This window comes from Acipenser ruthenus, chromosome 12 (genome assembly GCF_902713425.1).
Source record: "Acipenser ruthenus chromosome 12, fAciRut3.2 maternal haplotype, whole genome shotgun sequence".
NCBI lineage: Eukaryota > Metazoa > Chordata > Actinopteri > Acipenseriformes > Acipenseridae > Acipenser > Acipenser ruthenus.
Genome location: NC_081200.1, coordinates 13,823,899 through 13,842,346, shown reverse-complemented (window position 1 = coordinate 13,842,346; position 18,448 = coordinate 13,823,899). Strand labels below are relative to the sequence as shown.

At 37.7% G+C, this 18,448-nt stretch overlaps 1 protein-coding gene across 3 annotated transcripts in view; it reads left to right on the top strand.

Moving 5' to 3' along the window:
- Positions 1-18,448, top strand: part of LOC117416528 (activated CDC42 kinase 1-like) — a 121,167-nt gene that overhangs the window by 52,770 nt on the left and 49,949 nt on the right. The window contains exon 1 of one of the 3 annotated variants that reach the window (XM_034027650.3): positions 1,019-2,578. The exons of the other annotated variants lie outside the window; for them this stretch is intronic. Coding sequence (XP_033883541.2) covers positions 2,531-2,578 — 48 coding nt within the window. The 5' untranslated portion in view covers positions 1,019-2,530. Of the gene's footprint in view, positions 1-1,018; positions 2,579-18,448 lie in introns of those variants that run through there. 3 annotated transcript variants of the gene reach the window in all.

Below are 18,448 nucleotides of genomic sequence, written 5' to 3'. Positions count from 1 at the left end.
TGCCGTTGGTCATAATTCTAGGTTCTGATGGAGTACAGTGCACAGTTCTAGTAAACAGACATCATATTGTAGTATAACATGAAATTAAACCTGCATATATGTTTTTCCTTTTCCACTTATGGATTTTCTACTCTAATCTTTCCTAGTTTTGCTTCAATTATTGTCAGTAGATGCAAAAATCATTTAGTCTTTAATCTTGCTGTTTTAAATGTAAACAGGGTTTAATTGTGAAGTGCCATGCCAGTGGTGACAGCTCCACAGGGAACTGAAGGACTGTGTTCTAAATGTCACCGGACAGCTGCAACGAGCCTGACACCTCCCACAATAGGCTGCAACCATTAAACCAGTACTGATCTATCCCTTTATTAATGTTGTGTAGTTATTATAAATCAAGGGTATTTTATTCACCAATTTATTTTTAAAAAATAAAGGTAAAGTCATTATTTTTTATGTGCAGGTATGTGTTTTAAAATAATTGAAGCCGTTTATTAAAATGTAAAGTATATTGTGAAGAGTATACAGTGTAACACAATTTCTCCCTGATCTGTGTTTGGGTACAAAAATTTAACTTTTTTTAAACATTTTAGCTTCTTTTGTATTTTGGTTTATAATTCAAATTGTAAATACAATGCTGGTATGCTAGTCGTGTTGGTGTCTACTCATAAGCTCCACTATTGCCAGCCATGAAACGGTTAAGCAAACAGATTATTATTTTTTTTGCTGGAAGGTTTTTATGGAGCAGACTGTCCACCCCCAATGTCCTGGCTAATGGAGCATGCTAATTTCATCAAGGAAACAGTGGGTAGCACAGACATTACCTCCCTGTTCTTTTGTGTGTGTGTGTGTGTGTGTGTGATTTGTTCTGTGCCTGTCTGTGTGAGCTTGTTTCCATCCTTGGCAATGAATCTCGTAACATCAGGGGAGAAACCAGTATAATGACATTGCGATACACTCCACAGCCATCTGGATAACCATGTCAGGGGAGGAAGGGGGAGGAAGGTGGGGGGTAATGGTAGCATAAGAGAGTCATAAAGAAATAAAAATCCTATGCAAAGACATGTTTAGTAGAACAGACAAAAATCAGGACCGATGCTGTCGTCATGAGCTGGAAATACACAGGAGACTTCAGGAGGCTGAGAATCAGCAGGGCTGCTATTGCTGAAAGCAATTCCACGTAAGAGGATAAAAATGATGCAGATAAAATGAGTGGTACTGTGGTAGCCATCTCCAGGCAATGCTGCACTGATGCGCTCTCTCTCTCTCTCTCGCTCTCTCTCGCTCTCTCTCGCTCTCTCTCGCTCTGCCTCTCAGTGTTTTGAACTGCTTGTAGTGAGGAGAGAACGAGAATGTGGAAGGGAAACAATAATATCATTTCAACAACAGATTTAGTGTAGTACTGATGTGAAGCTCAGACTGGTGTTTAGTGCAGCTGTGTTTTCAGGGACGGGATCTGTTGTCGGGATGTAAGCTGGAGGAGCACAAGCAAACAACTGATTTGATCAATCCGAATAAGCCAAGTGGTTACCAAGCTTTTATTGATGTTGGGGACTTAAGTTTAGTGCAGGTTTTCTGATGACAATTAAGGTAATTTTTCCAGGAAACGGCATGCTGATAAAGACTGGACTTTTATGTTTCTGAAGCTTCAAAGAAAACATTGTGCAGGAAGAAAAAATAACAGTGCTCGGCTTGAGAAAATACGTGATCAGGTTATGACAAATAATTGTGTGCATGAATGTACAAAAAACTATTTTGGACATGACTGAAGCTTGATGTGTATCATCATAAAGAGAAGCATAACAATAGTTTTAAGGCCTTTGTATGTATTTTGTAGCAATCCTTTTCTAGTGACAATTGAAGCCAGCTTTACAGTTAAGCAGGCAAGTTACTGTCAAAACAGTAAACATTGAGAGGGGACATGAAAGCAGATCAGAAATCCTGTAGATAGAAACTCTACTTCTGCAACATCTATTCACAGATGAGGTCTTTTAGCAGACATGTTTTTCTCTTCAGACTAATGCAGTTTAACTGAATAGCCTCTTTCCCAACACTGTCATCTTTTTTATGGCTGAAAGTAACTCAGATGGATGTTTTGGAATTTGCATGAGGCTACAGAAGATTATGGGTACATTGTATTAGAACTTTTGAATTAGAAAAAAAAGCAACCACAGAGCTGTTAGCCAAAACAGAATAAAGCTGCTGCTGGAACTGAGCACAAATATGTTCTAGTCTTGACCATTTCTTTTGACGGTACAATGAGACATTGAAGAGTAAAAACTGAGCAGTCACATTCAAGTGTCTACTTGAGGAAGAGGGAGCAGAGCATCCTAACCAAAGTGATGAAATAAATCCTCCAGTCTCTTCAGGAAATTATCAAGGAAGCAGAAAAAACCTGTAAGTTAAGAAAACAAATCCGCCAAGGGTGACGGCGAGAACAGCCTACACTTTGCAACGAGAGGGATTGTGTTGTACTGTTTTGTGAATTGAGCATTGTTCAAACATTGTGTCAATGTGAAAAGGATTTGCAGCAGACATGGGGGACTGTTCAGAGTACCAGCGGCTACCAAATGAAGAAGAAGAGGTACAAGCATTATTATCTCAATTATTCTAAATAGTTCTGTTCTCAGTTCCCAGTATGTTTTGGGGTTGATTTTAAGGTCTTGCTTTTAACTAAATAAGGCTCTGAAAGATGTTCATCCTTGTACAGAATCGTTCTATCCGTACTTTTACTGTATATGTATGGGGAAGCAGCTCCCCAGTGTTTAAAATGCGTTCCGTGATTGTGCATTTTCTTATTATGCTCCTAGCTTTTGAAAGTCCTTACCACTGAGTCTTGATTGTTTTTCAAACCATGCTGAAAGGCACATTTCTTAGTTTATTTGCTAATATAAATTGGGTATAGGTTCATGTTTTTTTAATTATGCCCACATATATATTGGTATATATATTGATTTGTTAAATTTTCAGTTTCCCACAGTCTTGTTAAACGATACAGTAAAATCTGATTGGTGGTACATTTTTAGTTTTAACCTTCTTTGCACTCACTGTAAGCAAGGCACTGTTGGCTTACAGGATTGTTTACTTTACCTGAGGTAGTTTTAGATACAGACACACACGCTTCTCTTTCCTTTAAGCTGTTTCGCCACTTTGAATAAACGGACATTCTTCTGCTGCTATCTGCAGCTGCAGGGCGTATTAATGCTGTATGTATAGAAATATGAATATTAATATAATACATTTTTGCCCAGTTCCCAACATTTCAGTATGGTATGTTTTATTATATATATATATATATATATATATATATATATATATATATATATATATATATATATATATATATATATATATGGTATTACTGTAGATGATCCTATATAGTATATTATGGGCACTGCACCTGTCCTAAAAGGAGGGTTGAGTCAGCATGGATCTTGGTGTCTGCTATTATAGATCCCATTCCTCATCTTTGTGTGTTAATACAGTGCAGTGTTGGTCACAAGGTTGAAAAAGCAATTGCAGTTTTCCTGTTACTGGAAATCTGCTTGGCACAGCAGTCTTCATGTGTGTCATGTTTCCTATTCCAGTGGATTTTGCACTGGTACAGTATTTTAAAACTGGTGGAGCAGGTTGCTGTTCATGCTGGGTGCCACACATTCTGTGGTGAGACTGATATCCTGTATTTTGAATTGATTTGGTTCTTAGCCTAAACATATACTTAGTTTGTGAAATACTGCTCTACAATGGAGAAAACCCCAAGCTTAATTGCTTTAGATTTGTTTGCTACAGTAGTTGCTTTACTTTAAGTTCATAGTCGTGGTCCTGTAGTTGGTGATAATGCTGTATTTTAGTGCTTAAATCCTAATCGCTTTAACTCTTCCATTGTTTTAATTTGGGCACTGATGGCATAGTGCTGTTAACAGGAACAGTTGACGACATTATCTGCAGAATAATGCAGGAGACCACCACAATATTGCATAATTGAATAACAATACAAGTTACAGAGGTATTGTAGTTTAGTTTACTGTAGATTATCCTATACTTTTGAGGAGTAACACACATTTTAAGCACACAGAAGCATTAATTAAATATTGTTATAGAAACCTTTCTGTGACTTAAAAGATACACTGTACAGCACGCTCTGTGTGTGGTACCAGTCTAGTACAGTATTTTCTATATTGGCTTTGAATAAAACCCTTACCCTTTTAACAATTAGTGAACAATTAAACTCATTAACCTGTCATAATGTGTACACATCCAACAGCTGCAGTGTTGCACAATAAAGGTTTTTAAATACAGTTGAAACAGCCCCAGGAAGCAAATTGATTTTATTAATAGTATTTACAGTATACAGTTCAGACATCAGTGTTTTGCAATATGGGTATACTGTAAGCAAGTGAAACATCATAGATGATTTGGCCTGCGAATAAATTTACCATGTGAATGCTCTATAAGGGACAGCTGTATAATAAGATACACATAGTCCTCCAACTGTCATGTGACCACAGACCCCAGGATCAAATGAATTTAAAGCATTTCCTTGTGCTGCATGGATACTTTTTTCATTCAAGCGTTCGGATCGTTATGAATTTTGAGCACTCCAGTCCTGACATGCAAAAATCGAACATTCTAAGACAAATGCCCATTTTTCTATGACGTAGAAAAAAATAATGATATAAAACCTGCAAGAAACATTACTTAAAAGTAAGCTGTTTTTTTTTTTTTTTTGCTACTGTGCTTTTATACTGTGTAGTTGTTTTATTCAAAATAGGGCCTTGTGTCAAGAAGACAACCTTTTTGCCTTGAAGCCTTCAACATATAAACTCCAAGCCTTCTCCATACGATTTCATAAATACCAAACCTTATTTAATGCACGGTACTGGCTTTAAAATAAAGTAGCCTATGTTTTTTTTAGTTTTTTTTTTTTTTTTTTGGGAGGTTTATAATTTGCTGTGAGTGTGTGATTGTCTTATTTTTTGTTACTGTGCATACCTACATTACTGTATGTCTATGGCAGACAACTAGAACTGAATAGCAGAACTCCTGGTTAAAGCACCTAACACAGACTAAAACAAGGCCACAAGAGTTGTGTGAAATTGACTCATGACAATTGCAAATATCAGAAAAAGGTTAGGGAACAGTAAAATTAATAAATAAAACTAAGAAGATTTTAAGAGAGTTTTTCTAGGTTCCTACAGAGTCAGAAGCAGTAGTATGCATATGCTGTGTTGGGTGGGTGCAGGATACTATTCTTTGCCTGAGCCAGGGCTGGGCACTACATTCCAGCATTAAACCACAGAGTTTCTCCCATCCCTCCAGAACCTGGGTGGCTGTGGTTTTTTTGGTAGTCTTGACTGAAACTTACTATAAAGGAATAGTCGCACCAGACCTGATTTTTATATGTATTTAAGGGTGCCAAGAGTGGTTATTCTCATTCTGTCAGCACATTTCTAAAGTGCACTGCATTCAACCAAAGCCTATAATGTAAAGTGCAGAGGCTGCACATCACACTAGCTGAAGAACATTGACAGCATTCTCCAGACAGCAGACTCAACCGTGACTCAGACCACCTGGGTCTGTTCAGCGGTGAATTAACAAAACCCCTTTGTGCATTGTGGTTTTAATTCAGCACTTGCATCTCATGAGTGGACTCATGATTTATTTAAATTTGATTTTATTGGTGTTAATAATAAAAGCAGAGTATTGCTTCATAAATCCGCCTGCTGGGGAATTTCATTTAAAAACCAGCTAGTGTGATGTGCAGTTGTACTTCTCTGCAGTTGGTCTTAAGCTCTCCTTTGTGGACTTCATGTTAAAACGGTTTAATCCAGCTAGTAAAAGATTATTACAGTACCACTTTGCTGGGGGTGAGTTGGTCTATTTATGAATACTCGTTTGTGTCTCTGCTGTGATTAGATGTGGTAGGGAGTAAAAATTCTTCACCATCTATCAATCTCTGCTCCAGTACGGCTTTGCGTCGATTGGCTTAGCATCACAGGTTCACTCAAGCAACCATAGCAACAACCATAGCAACAACCATAGCAACAACTATAGCTCCCGATACAGCTACGATGGGTCAATCCAGAAAAAGAATAGCTTGTTTCCACAAACAGGCCGGGCTGGTCTGGTACAGCACAGGAGCCTGAGTACATTTCCACTTCCTTTACAAAAGTGATGTCACACGTGTAGTACATTTTGACTGCTAATTTTAATTATTAAACATTACAAATATATTTTTAGAATTTTTTTTCTTCTTCTTAATAACAGCATTGATTTGTCCTGCAGTCCAATACCAATTTCTCTTTGAAACATTTCCATGGCTTAGCAAACAAACTCTGTGTCTACTGTAGCACCAGAAAGACTGCTGGCTTTTTTTTACAGCACTGATGCCTGTTGTAATATTACTTTTCAGTTTTGTTGTGAGGGAGACTTGATGTTCTGAATGTAATCATTTTATCAGCCTACTTTACGAAGTAAAGTACAGGTTCTATTATTACTACCCACGTCATTTGTACAATAATCATGTACTGGTCTAACATAAACTAAACTGTATTTGTGGACTGGAAATAACAAAATACTGCCAGGTTTATGTTTTGTGTAGCCTGCTGGGTATTTATTGAAACATTTACAATTCTACGACTATTTGGAAAGGAATCATGGCAGAATGTCAATGAAATGCTGTGGGAATCCTGTTTATTTATCTAGGTGTATGCTTTATTTTATGTAAAGTACATGATGTAATTGTTTTTGTGATAATATTTGTTGGCATTTATACTAGTTTATCCAGAGGTTGTCTTCAGTGCTTACCTTGGGTATGTTTTAAAGGCAGCTCTTTGCAGAAATAGGCAGATGGCTTCTGATTTAGTAGCTCATCCTACTGAACGGGTTAAGCGCTGTTCCAATGGTGTCTCGTGCTCAGTGTTGTTTGTGTGGAGGGATTCTATCCAGCCCACTCTGCGGCAGTGCGGAGATCTGTGCGCTCCCTCCTCGTACAGTACTGCAGTGAGCAGCTTCTCTGCATGGAACCAATGCAATCTCCAGTCACCTGCCTGGCTCCCTCTGCAGTGGGGAGTGTGGTGGATTTAAAGAAGATTGGAAAAGCAGCAAGGAATGGGGAGTATAGCACCCTCCTTAAATATCAGTTACATAAACACACAGACAGACAAGTGGGAGTGAAACACAAATTTTGAATGCTTTGACAGCAGGTTTTGTATTCATTATCGCCTGTTTGACCAAGGTCTTCACCTGTTCTTTATGTAATCATGCGCTATACAGTGTGCTGCAGCAGTTTGATGCCTTGTGGTCATTTTAATGTAATTTTGTCCCCATTAGGGAGTATATATGAACTGTTGTATATTTTATGAACTATTATTATTATTATTATTATTATTATTATTATTATTATTATTATTATTTTTTATTATTATTATTATTATTATTATTTATTTATTTATTTCTTAGCAGACGCCCTTATCCAGGGCGACTTACAGTTGTAAACAAAAATACATTTCAAGAATCACAGTACAAATATTAATACAATTAAGAGCAAGATAAAATACAATCACTTCGGTTCTAGCAAGTACAAGTATATGACAAAATCCGATTCAATAACGGAGCAGATAACAGTGTCAGTGATAGTTACATCAGGATATAATTAAATACAAAATACTACAGATTAAATGACACTTGACAGATTACAGTACTCTAAGGTACAGGGTTAAATGCAGTAAAATAGGGAGCAGATAAGAGCAAGTAAAGTGATTTAAGGAAGAGTGATAAGTGTCCAGATGGAAAAGGAGTTTCTACAGGTGCTGTCTGAAGAGGTGAGTGTTGAGGAGGCGCCGGAAGATGGTCAGGGACTGGACAGTCCAGACATCTGTAGGAAGGTCATTCCACCACTGCGGGGCGAGGGTGGAGAAGGAGCAGGCTGTGGAGGCAGGGGAGCGTAGGGGAGGTAGAGCTAGTCTTCTAGTGCAGGAGGAGCGGAGAGGTCAAGTGGGGGTGTAGGGAGAGATGAGGGTCTGGAGGTAGCTGGGTGCAGTCTGGTCAAGGCATCTGTAGGTGAGTACAAGAGTTGAACTGGATGCAAGCGGGGATCGGGAGCCAGTGGAGTGAGCAGAGCAGTGGAGTTGCGTGGGAGAAGTGAGGCAGAGAGAACACTAGGCGAACAGCAGAGTTCTGGATGAGCTGGAACGGACGGGTGGCGGACGCAGGGAGGCCAGCCAGAAAGGAGTAGCAGTAGTCTAGGCGGGAGAGTACCAGGGCCTGGACCAGGAGCTGGGTAGTGTAGTTGGTGAGGAAGGGTCGGATTCTTCATATGTTGCTCAGGAAGAATCGGCAAGTGCGTGCCAGAGTGGAGATGTGCTGGGAATAAGAGAGGCAGGGTCCAGGGTGACTACGAGGTTCTTAGCTGAGGAGGAGGGAGAGTGTGGTAGATTCCAGAGGAACGGAGATAGAGAGATCAGAGGAGGGGGAGGAGGAGAAGGAGGGAAAGAAAAGGAGGTCAGATTTAGAGAGGTTGAGTTTGAGGTGATGCGAGTGCATCCAGGAGGAGATGGCAGACAGACAGAGAGTCAGTTATATATTTTATAAGCGACACTGTGTATAAAATTTAAAGTTTCAGTCAATTTTTCAATAGTCATTTATTTTTTTTGTACCAATGATAACAATGTGTTTTTAAATGAATTTATTATTTTTTGTTGTTATGGATGTGGATTGTTTAGGTTTAAATGTTTGCCAGGTACTACAGTAAATGTCTAGAATTCTGTTTGGTATATTGTCACACATGCTTTACTGTATATTGTGCTTTGTCATATGGTGACTAGATTCTGTCTTAAAACAAGAGACTTTGATTTTAGCAGGTCATTCTTTTGGATAGTTTCCAGTATTATCTGGTCACTGTTTTCTGGTATTATGAAGAGGTTTGCTCCCATCTAGGGGCAGAACTGGGTAAGTAGGCTACTCTTTAAAAATTGTAACAAGACCATAGAGCAGGGCTTCTCAACCCTGGTCGTGGGGACCCCATGTGTCTTCTGGTTTTCATTCCAACTGAGTTCTCAATTACTTAACTAAACCCTTAATTGAACTAATAATTTGCTTAATTAGACCATTTTACTTGTTTTCAGCTATTAAACAGTTGTAGATGTCAGGTTACCTATACCTTTTTATATGTAACTTGAACTTGAATTATTAGTTCAAATAAGGATTTAGTTAAGTAATTGAGAACTCAAAAATACAAACACTGGAAATGGTTACTCAATTCACGTGGACTTCACCCTTTTCCCATTAAAAAAAAAGAAAACTACTACAGTACAAAAAAACTAGCAGTTCTTACAGCGACATTGTGTGAGAAGTGCATTGTTTAAAAGTGCAGAGCAGTTAGAAGCAGTTTGAAAGCAGGTTGACAGCTGCAGAAACTAAACTTAAACTTACAAATTATAATAATAATAATAATAATAATAATAATAATAATAATAATAATAATAATAATAATAATAATAACATGGCCTTCGAGCCAGTAGTCTGACTCCTGCATGATGTAGGAAATCCAAGAAAACCCAGCAGAGCTAAACCAAGTGTGTGTAAAGTGCTGCACAATCCAGCACTTGCTTAAATGAGCAAGTATGTTAAAAATGGAGCTGCATGAATTGAGACAGCAACAGGAGCTTGAGGAGCTGGCACACCCACAATTCTTGGAAGTCTGCACCCCTAACAGACTGACAGGGAGCTAGAAGAGGGTCAAAACAGCTGTGTTCAGGTAGGCAGAGACAGGGAAAAAAAGAAATGTAGACAAACACAACCACCAGAAATCAAATAATCAAACAAATTTGAGCAAATTTAGAACATCAAGAACGAAAGGAACAACATCCAGGACCCTATTAACAGTGCTGGCCAGACAGCAAAACGAAGGGAGGTCATGATTGTTGGGGACTCCATATTGAGAAACACAGCAAGTTTAGTTTGCAGTCTGGACCTCCTTACTACAACAGTGTGCTGCCTTCCAGGAGCCTCTGTCACACACATCACTGAGAATGTGGACAATCTCCTAGAATGAACAGGAGAAGGAAATTAAAAGACAGGACCAAAACTGTGGTATTTTCTGGGATACAGCCGTCAAAAGACCATACAGACAGCTGGAAATAAATTATCTAAATGCATGGCTGAAATTGTGGTGCACACAGGAAGGCTTCACCTTCCTTGAACATTGGACCACATTCTAGAACAAGAACTATCTATGTAGGCGGGACAGACTGCACTTAAATAAAAAGGGAACCAATCTACTCGGAGAAAGGATCTTCAAGGAGGTTCAGAAGCATTTAAACTAGAAAGGAAGGGGGGAGAAATCAACAAAAAACAGAAGGGAGACTACATAAAAACAAGGGTAACAACTCAGGTAAGATAGCCATTAAATGTATAGTGCTAGAAGTCTCAGAAACTAAATGTTAGAACTTGAAGCTACTGCACTAAAAAGTAACCGATGTGATAGGTGTTACAGACAAAAAGAGGCGGAAGGGTAGCGCTATACATCAAAAATAGTCTTGAAGTCCAGGTGTTAAATCTGGATGAAAAAAACAATGCAGAATCAATATGGGTCAGAATAATGGACACAATTTCAAGGAGCATAATAATAGGGGGAAGCTATAGACCGCCAAATTCAGGCACCAAGCAAAATAATCTGTTATACAATGAAATTAGAAATGTGTGTAGCAAAGGAGAAGCCATACTAATGGGGGATTTCAACTTCCCCCATATAAAATAGGAAAACCCGGTGGGGAGCACGACAGACGAAATTTAAATGGTGGAAATGACAAATGACTGCTTCCTAACGCAGTTTGTCAAGGCACCGACTAAAGGGGAGGCATGCCTTGATTTAGAGAACCATTGGCAAACTCAGACCACAACATGGTCTGTTTTGAAGTGCTTTTCAAAACCCCAAAAGTAATGACTAAAGCTAAGGTTTACAATTTTAGAAAGGCAAACTATGAAGGTATGAAACAGACTAACAGAAGTAGATTGGAGTAAAATACAGAAAACATCCACAGAAAAAGTTGTTTTTTAAAAATATAGTACTAGAGGCGCAAAACAATTGCATCCCAAAAGCAGACCAATCTAAATTGAAAACAAAATTGCCCAAATGGTTTAATAGATCAATTAAAAACAATATCCAGAACGTTTAAAAGGGACCAAGAACAAAGTACACAGAAAGAGGAACTGCAAATGCAAGTCAAAAAGGAAGTTAGAAAGGCCAAGAGAGAGATAGAAATGAGCATTGCTAATGGGGGCTAAAACCAATTCCAAAAAATGTTTCCAATATTATAAACAGCAAGAGAACATTCAAGGATGAGGTAAAATGTCTAAGAGATATAAATTGCAAAATCATATTGCAAATATATTAAATGATTACTTAAATGATTTAGTTTTTACAAAGGAGGACACGGACAACATGCCCCACATGTCGACCTGTTCCTATCCAGTTTTAAATAAATTTAGCATAACAGAGGTAGAAGTGTTAAAGGGACTAGGAGCTCTCAAAATAAACAAATCCCCTGGGCCGGATGAGATCCTCCCAGTAATATTCAAAGAAATTAAAAAAGTTATTTATTTAGTTATTTCATGCAACAGTCTCTTGACACAGGGTTTGTACCGACAGACTGGAGAATTGCAAACGTAATACCGATCCACGAAAAGGGAGACAAAACTGAGCCAGGTAACTGACTTCTATTATATGTAAACTTATGGAAACTATAATATGATCCAAAATGGAAAATTACCTATATGGTAACAATATCCTGGGAGACAGTCAGCATGGTTTTAGGAAACGGAGATCATGTCTAACTAACCTGCTTGATTTTTTTGAGGATGCAACATCGACAATGGATAATTGCAAAGCATACAACATGGTTTATTTAGATTTCCAGAAAGCTTTTGACAAAGTCCCGCATAAAAGATTAATTCTCAAACTGAACGCAGTAAGGATTCAAGGAAATGCATGCACATGGATTAGGGAGTGGTTAACATGTAGAAAACAGAAAGTACTGATTCGAGGAGAAACCTCAAAATGGAGTGAAATAACCAGTGGAGTACCACAGGGATCAGTGCTCTGATCCCTCTGCTATTCCTAATCTACATTAATGACTTAGATTCTGGTATAGTAAGCAAACTTGTTAAATTTGCAGAGGACACAAAAATAGGAGGAGTGGCAAACACCGTTGTGGCATCAAAGGTCATTCAAAATGATCTAGACAGCATTCAGAACTGGGCAGACACATGGCAAATGACATTTAGTAGAGAAAAGTGTAAGGTACTGCACACAGGCAATAAAAATGTGCATTATAAATACCATATGGGAGTGTGAACAGGCTGGCTGTAGGGGTGACGTCAGACCAGAAAGGAGTACACAGACAGACAGTAGTGGCAGGTGAAACTGAGACGCGGCGGTGCTCAGTGCTTTTATTGTAAAATAAAAAGGTTTAAACAGAAAACAGCACACAGCACTTGAGGCTAAAATAAACAGACAAACAAAACGAATAGATACTAACAAACAGGATGGAACGCTAAACACAAAACAAGTACCGGGCTGGTTCTCCAGCACATAGTAGCAGTTGTTGTTATTTTCTTTAGTTTCTTTTAAATAGTTTTTACCTCCTCTCCACACCCGTTCTCCACTCACCGAACACACAACCCCGAGTGAGTAAAACGTGCATATATATATACTGTTGTGCCGGTATTCAATTACTAATTCATTATTCACTTGAGTCCCTGCACGTGAACTCATTTGTGCAACACCGTGCTCACATACTATTAAATACTTTAAGTGCACGTGAAGTGCAATCCCTGTGCCTAAATACAATTATACATTTTAAACACTTGTGCTCATTACCCACATTATATCCCGTGTACCAACTACAATACACCAACATTAACACACCACACACAACATATAACACACAAATGCACACAGGGGCGGGGCACATTGCCACAGGGAGATACTGAAATTGAAGAAGGAATCTATGAAAAAGACTTAGGAGTTTATGTTGACTCAGAAATGTCTTCATCTAGACAATATGGGGAAGCTATAAATAAGGCCAACAAGATGCTCGGATATATTGTGAGAAGTGTTGAATTTAAATCGAGGGAAGTAATGTTAAAACTTTACAATGCATTAGTAAGACCTCATCTGGAATATTTTGTTCAGTTCTGGTCACCTCGTTAAAAAAAGGATATTGCTGCTTTAGAAAGAGTGCAAAGAAGAGCAACCAGAATTATTTGGGGTTTAAAAGGCATGTCATATGCAGAAAGGCTTAAATAATTAAATCTATTCAGTCTTGAACAAAGAAGACTACGCAGCGATCTGATTCAAGCATTCAAAATTCTAAAAGGTATTGACAATGTCGACCCAAGGGACTTTTTTGACCTGAAAAAAGAAACAAGGACCAGAGGTCACAAATGGAGATTAGATAAAGGGGCATTCAGAACAGAAAATAGGATGCACTTTTTTACACAGAGAATTGTGAGGGTCTGGAACCAGCTCCCCAGTAATGTTGTTGAAGCTGACACCCTGGGATCCTTCAAGAAGCTGTTTGATAAGATTCTGGGATCAATAAGCTACTAACAACCAAACGAGCAAGATGGGCCTAATGGCCTCCTCTCGTTTATAAACTTTCTTATGTTCTTAAATGGTGTAATTTGAAGCCAGACCTCCTGCCATGTTTACTAAAGTGTCCAGATGTTTGTTTGTTTGTTTGTGTATATAGTTGTGTATAAAGGTTTTTGTGTTTCACACGGTTTCTCTATTTGCCACAATCCTTGGACAATGTTATGATTATTGCTACAATCATTGCCAAACTTGTTTGCAAGTACTGTACTTCCAGCTCCCACAACTGCCTGTTGGCTGCGATAAGTTGACGCAAATTTTTCAGACAATAACATGTGTTTCTTAAATGTCTACATACTTTGAAAATTGAACTTAAAGAAGCAGGCGTTATTTACAAATCAGAGGAGTCTACTACAAGTAGATTGTACCGATACAATGTGCAAGTTGTCGGTGCTTCGTTCCATTTCTGATGGCAAAATTCAGTCTTAATTCACATAGAAGCAGAAACGCAAATTACAGGCTTACTGTCGATTTAAACACTTCCACCTCTGTGGGTCTAATATCATGTCATGGTTTCATTTTGTAATCTGGTTATTTTACAGTTGAGATGTGTGGTCGAAATAAAAGTGCATTTTATATTAGCTAAAAATAGAAATAAAATATTTATTCCTGAAAAACGTTGGTACCCCCCAACCCCACCACCCATGGATCTTGCCACACCCCACACCCCACACCCACTTTTAGAAAGGCTCTGGCGCCTTTGACTGCAGGCATAATGATTGCATGTCCATGCTTCATTTAGCGTTCCTATGTTTCATATGATAGCGTACTGGGGGGGTCGTCACAGCCTGACAAATTTCCAAAGGGGGGCTGTGGACAGGCTGGCTGGTGGTGGTGACATCAGACCCGGAAGAACACACAGTACTGCGAGGTGATTTGGTGAATTGCGCTGTTGCACCGGTTTATTGCAAAATAAAAGAGTTGAACAAAACAGAACAAACACTGACTGAGCAAACAAAGCGGCGCAGTGGCCAAAACAAATAGACAGACAAACAAACACTGGAGATATACTAAATAAATCAAGTATCGCGCTAGTGTAAAACCAGCATGAATAGCAATTGTAATTATTTATTAAAGTTTACTCCTGACTTTCTCTCCCGTTCTCTCCACACTGAACACCCCTCCTCGAGTGAGTGCTTCATGCATCTATATATACAATTGTGCTGGGATTCAATTACTAATTCATTATTCACTTGAATCCCGTGAACTAATCTGTACACTCTCCGTGATCACATATTAATACACATTTTATCTGCATGTAAAGTGATTGTACAATCTTTGTGCCTAAATACAACTATATATTTTAAAATAACAGGCCCATTATATCCCGTGCACCAATATATATATATATATATACACCAACAGTAACACACTACATACAACATATAACACAAACTACACACAGGGGCGGGTCACCCCGCCACATGGGCACAGCAAAGAAAGTTTGAGAACCCCTGATATATTTGACTTTGGAGGTACTGTACACCTAGTTTATAAATACACACAATAGCAGAATGTTCCGGTCAGTGGTAGCTTGTTGAGCTATGGAATTGACAGGTTACATGAGGTCAACACAATGTAAATTGATACACTAGAGAGGAACTACAGTATTAGTGTAACCTCAAGCTTGGGTGTCATTGATTGAGTTGTGGCCCTGGGGAGAGAGTGCCCCCCACTTGGCAACAAACACCACATTCGAAGGAGCCACAGTTCTAGACTTCAATGAAGGTCTCCATTACAAAGTATGTGTGTATGTTTGTATTTACTACTATACATGCATCTGAAACATGTTTTAAACACCAATTACAGTACATATTTAGTTCTACAGAAAGATGCCTTTTGACCTAGGCTTATAAACCCTGTTTTTAATTAATGATTTCTAACTGAAAAGCTCTGTGTAGTAATTAAAAAAATAAAAAAAAGGTATTGCTATAGTTTGTCCAGTTGTATTACCCAAACCCATTATCCCTGCACTGTGGATCTGCTAGGTATATGTTTATTAAAAGTGTTTACATTTTATCTATGATGTTGCATATGAAATGAATTTGCCTGTGAAAACTAAATACATATTGGGCTGTTGATTTTTAAATGGTTAGCGGTCACACTAGATTTCTGCAATATTTCCTGTTTCAAACGGTGGAGTTTCTTAATCGTGGTAGAAGGTATTTGTAGACAAATCAGGAAGCCAGTTTTTTGAGCTCCGGAAGGAAGTTTGCACCAAAGTGGAGCAAGAATCTTCACAAAGAGCCTCGAAACTAGCAGATGCAACTCATTAACAAAAATCAAGAGAACAAGAAGGTTTTGTTTAGGGACTCTTTGAATGTTCTGTATGGCGCAACAGTGAAGCCAAATGCAGAAAAACAGGGTGTAATAAAATAAAATAAAATATTGGGACCAAATTGTTGATACGCTTTTTTATATGGGCTTTCTCCTCATGTTTGATTTGTACTGCAAAAGGCTTTAAAAAGTCATGCCTACACAAAATTCACAGTGTTACTCCTTTTGTATTTTGTGTCGGAACCTATTTTCGCCTTTTTCTAATACAGTAATCTAGCTCAGACCATTGATAGCTGTTAATGTTACGCTCAAGTGGTGTGTTGTTTTTTTTTCTTTCTCAATCTGCTTGAAGATGGGACATATACTTCCTTCAACTCATGGCTCCCTCTTGTGGACAAGGGGACTATTCAGGCCTTTTTTATCCTTTCAATCTGTGTTTTTTTTTTTTTCATAATAAGAAACAGACAGCCATACTCATAAACAACAGCTGAGTATACATGCTCACTTAAATGTGCCAAGTTACATTGAGAATATGGCTGAGAGCTATTCACAAAGCTTTAAAAGTTATGGTGTTATGTTACATTTTGGTGTTCAAGTCATCATAAATTATATATATCTATCTATCTATATCTATCTATCTAATATATATATATATATATATATATATATATATATATATATATATATATATATATGTAATATGTGTGTGTGTGTGTATGTGTGTGTGTGTGTGTGTATATATATATATATATATATATATATATATATATATATGAATCAGTGCTTGGAAAAGGGTTAAAACCTCATCAAAGGAGCAAAAATTGATTGAACTATTGCCCTAATCCTTACACCACTTGGCAATAGTCTCCCTCTAACATGTGATTGGTTCACATCACTGTCAGTCCCGAACGGAACGCCTTTCATCTCCACTTCTCACAACAAGAGAAAATGGCTGAATGTAAAAATAAATGCTGAACAGCGATTCTGTGACTTAACTAGGTCTGCAACGGGTACATTTTGACCTTTTGAAGGTCGGAACACAGTACAGTAGGAAGGTTCGAACCTTCAATGGTACTAATTCGCATAATTTACTAGTGACCATACCTACTTGTTTATGCTTGATTGAAAATCCTTTTATTTTACAGATATTCCCTATACATGGAATCAATAAACTGTTCACATGTAGTTTAAAAATATGTTATATAGAACAGTAATCATGTTCTAATAATTTAAATAAAAATACACGTAATTGAGTCTGCTTGTGATATATACGGTAAGCTTGCATTGCAGCAGCACCAACTGCAGCGGACTGAGGTAAAACAAAGGTTTATTTAACAGTCACCGCTCCAAGCAGGTTGTCAGTCACATTTTACTATAATACTAATAATAATATGAAACATAATATGAATACACATAAAAAAATTAAAAAAAAAAAAAACAAAAAAAAAACACACCTGATGAACCTAAAACTATCTTTGAATTCCTGGCTAGCGAACAAACCTTCAAACACAGCCCTAGACTTAACAGAAAATGAATCGCAAAACATAGTACAAAAGAAAGATGCTCCAAACACTAAAATGGTGATTAAAACGTCACCGTTACTTTTTTCTGACTTTCTGAAATTCAAACAAATTCAACTCGACGATGTAAACAAATATGATGGCCAGGATTTAAACTGTATTATGTAGCAGGCGGCAAACCAGACGGATAGCTGTATGCCAAAAAAACATTGATAACTATGCGGTATGAACTTCAAAAACATTTTCTGTTATTTATTTACTTATGCTGTATCAGAAATATTTATACAAAATATATAAAGTCATTTTTACTATCCAGCCTTGCCTCACTTATTTTCTTGACTGATTCATATATTAAATATGTACTGTAGACTCGGCTTATAGTGGAAAATTAAATGCTCCTCAGGAAGACTAACAGTAGTCTTCCCGTGGGGCAATCATTTTCCACTATGGCCCTCCTCTCCAGTCCATATTTACTGTATATAGTATGTGTTTATTTAGCAGACGCCTTTATCCAAGGTGACTTACAGAGATTATATATATATATTTTAAACAACTATTCATTACAGTAAATGGAATTTCCATTTTAATTCCTATTGCAGGAAGTGAAAATTGTTTGCAGATTGTTTTTCATGAGCAAGTTTAAATCTGAGTTGAGTGGAACCATCAACATCTGTGTCTAAATAAAGTAAAAACAAAACATCATATTATTTAGTCCTGACAATGTTGGCCGCCATCCTTCACTCTGAGTAATAATGTATGAATCAAGACCCTACTAAAGTTTTAGTCTAGTACTCCCAAGTTTATGATTCCTGGTGCAATAAGCAGTAAACCAAAGGAAAACATATGAAGTGTTTGTTACAGTATGAAGTACTGTACATATAATCCCTATTCATCCCTAGGGCCCAATGTTCAGAGTAAAATCTGTGATAATAAAGCTTTGAGATTTACCAAACAAGCACAGAAGAGCTGAATGGCCTCCTCTAATTTGTACATTTTCTTATGT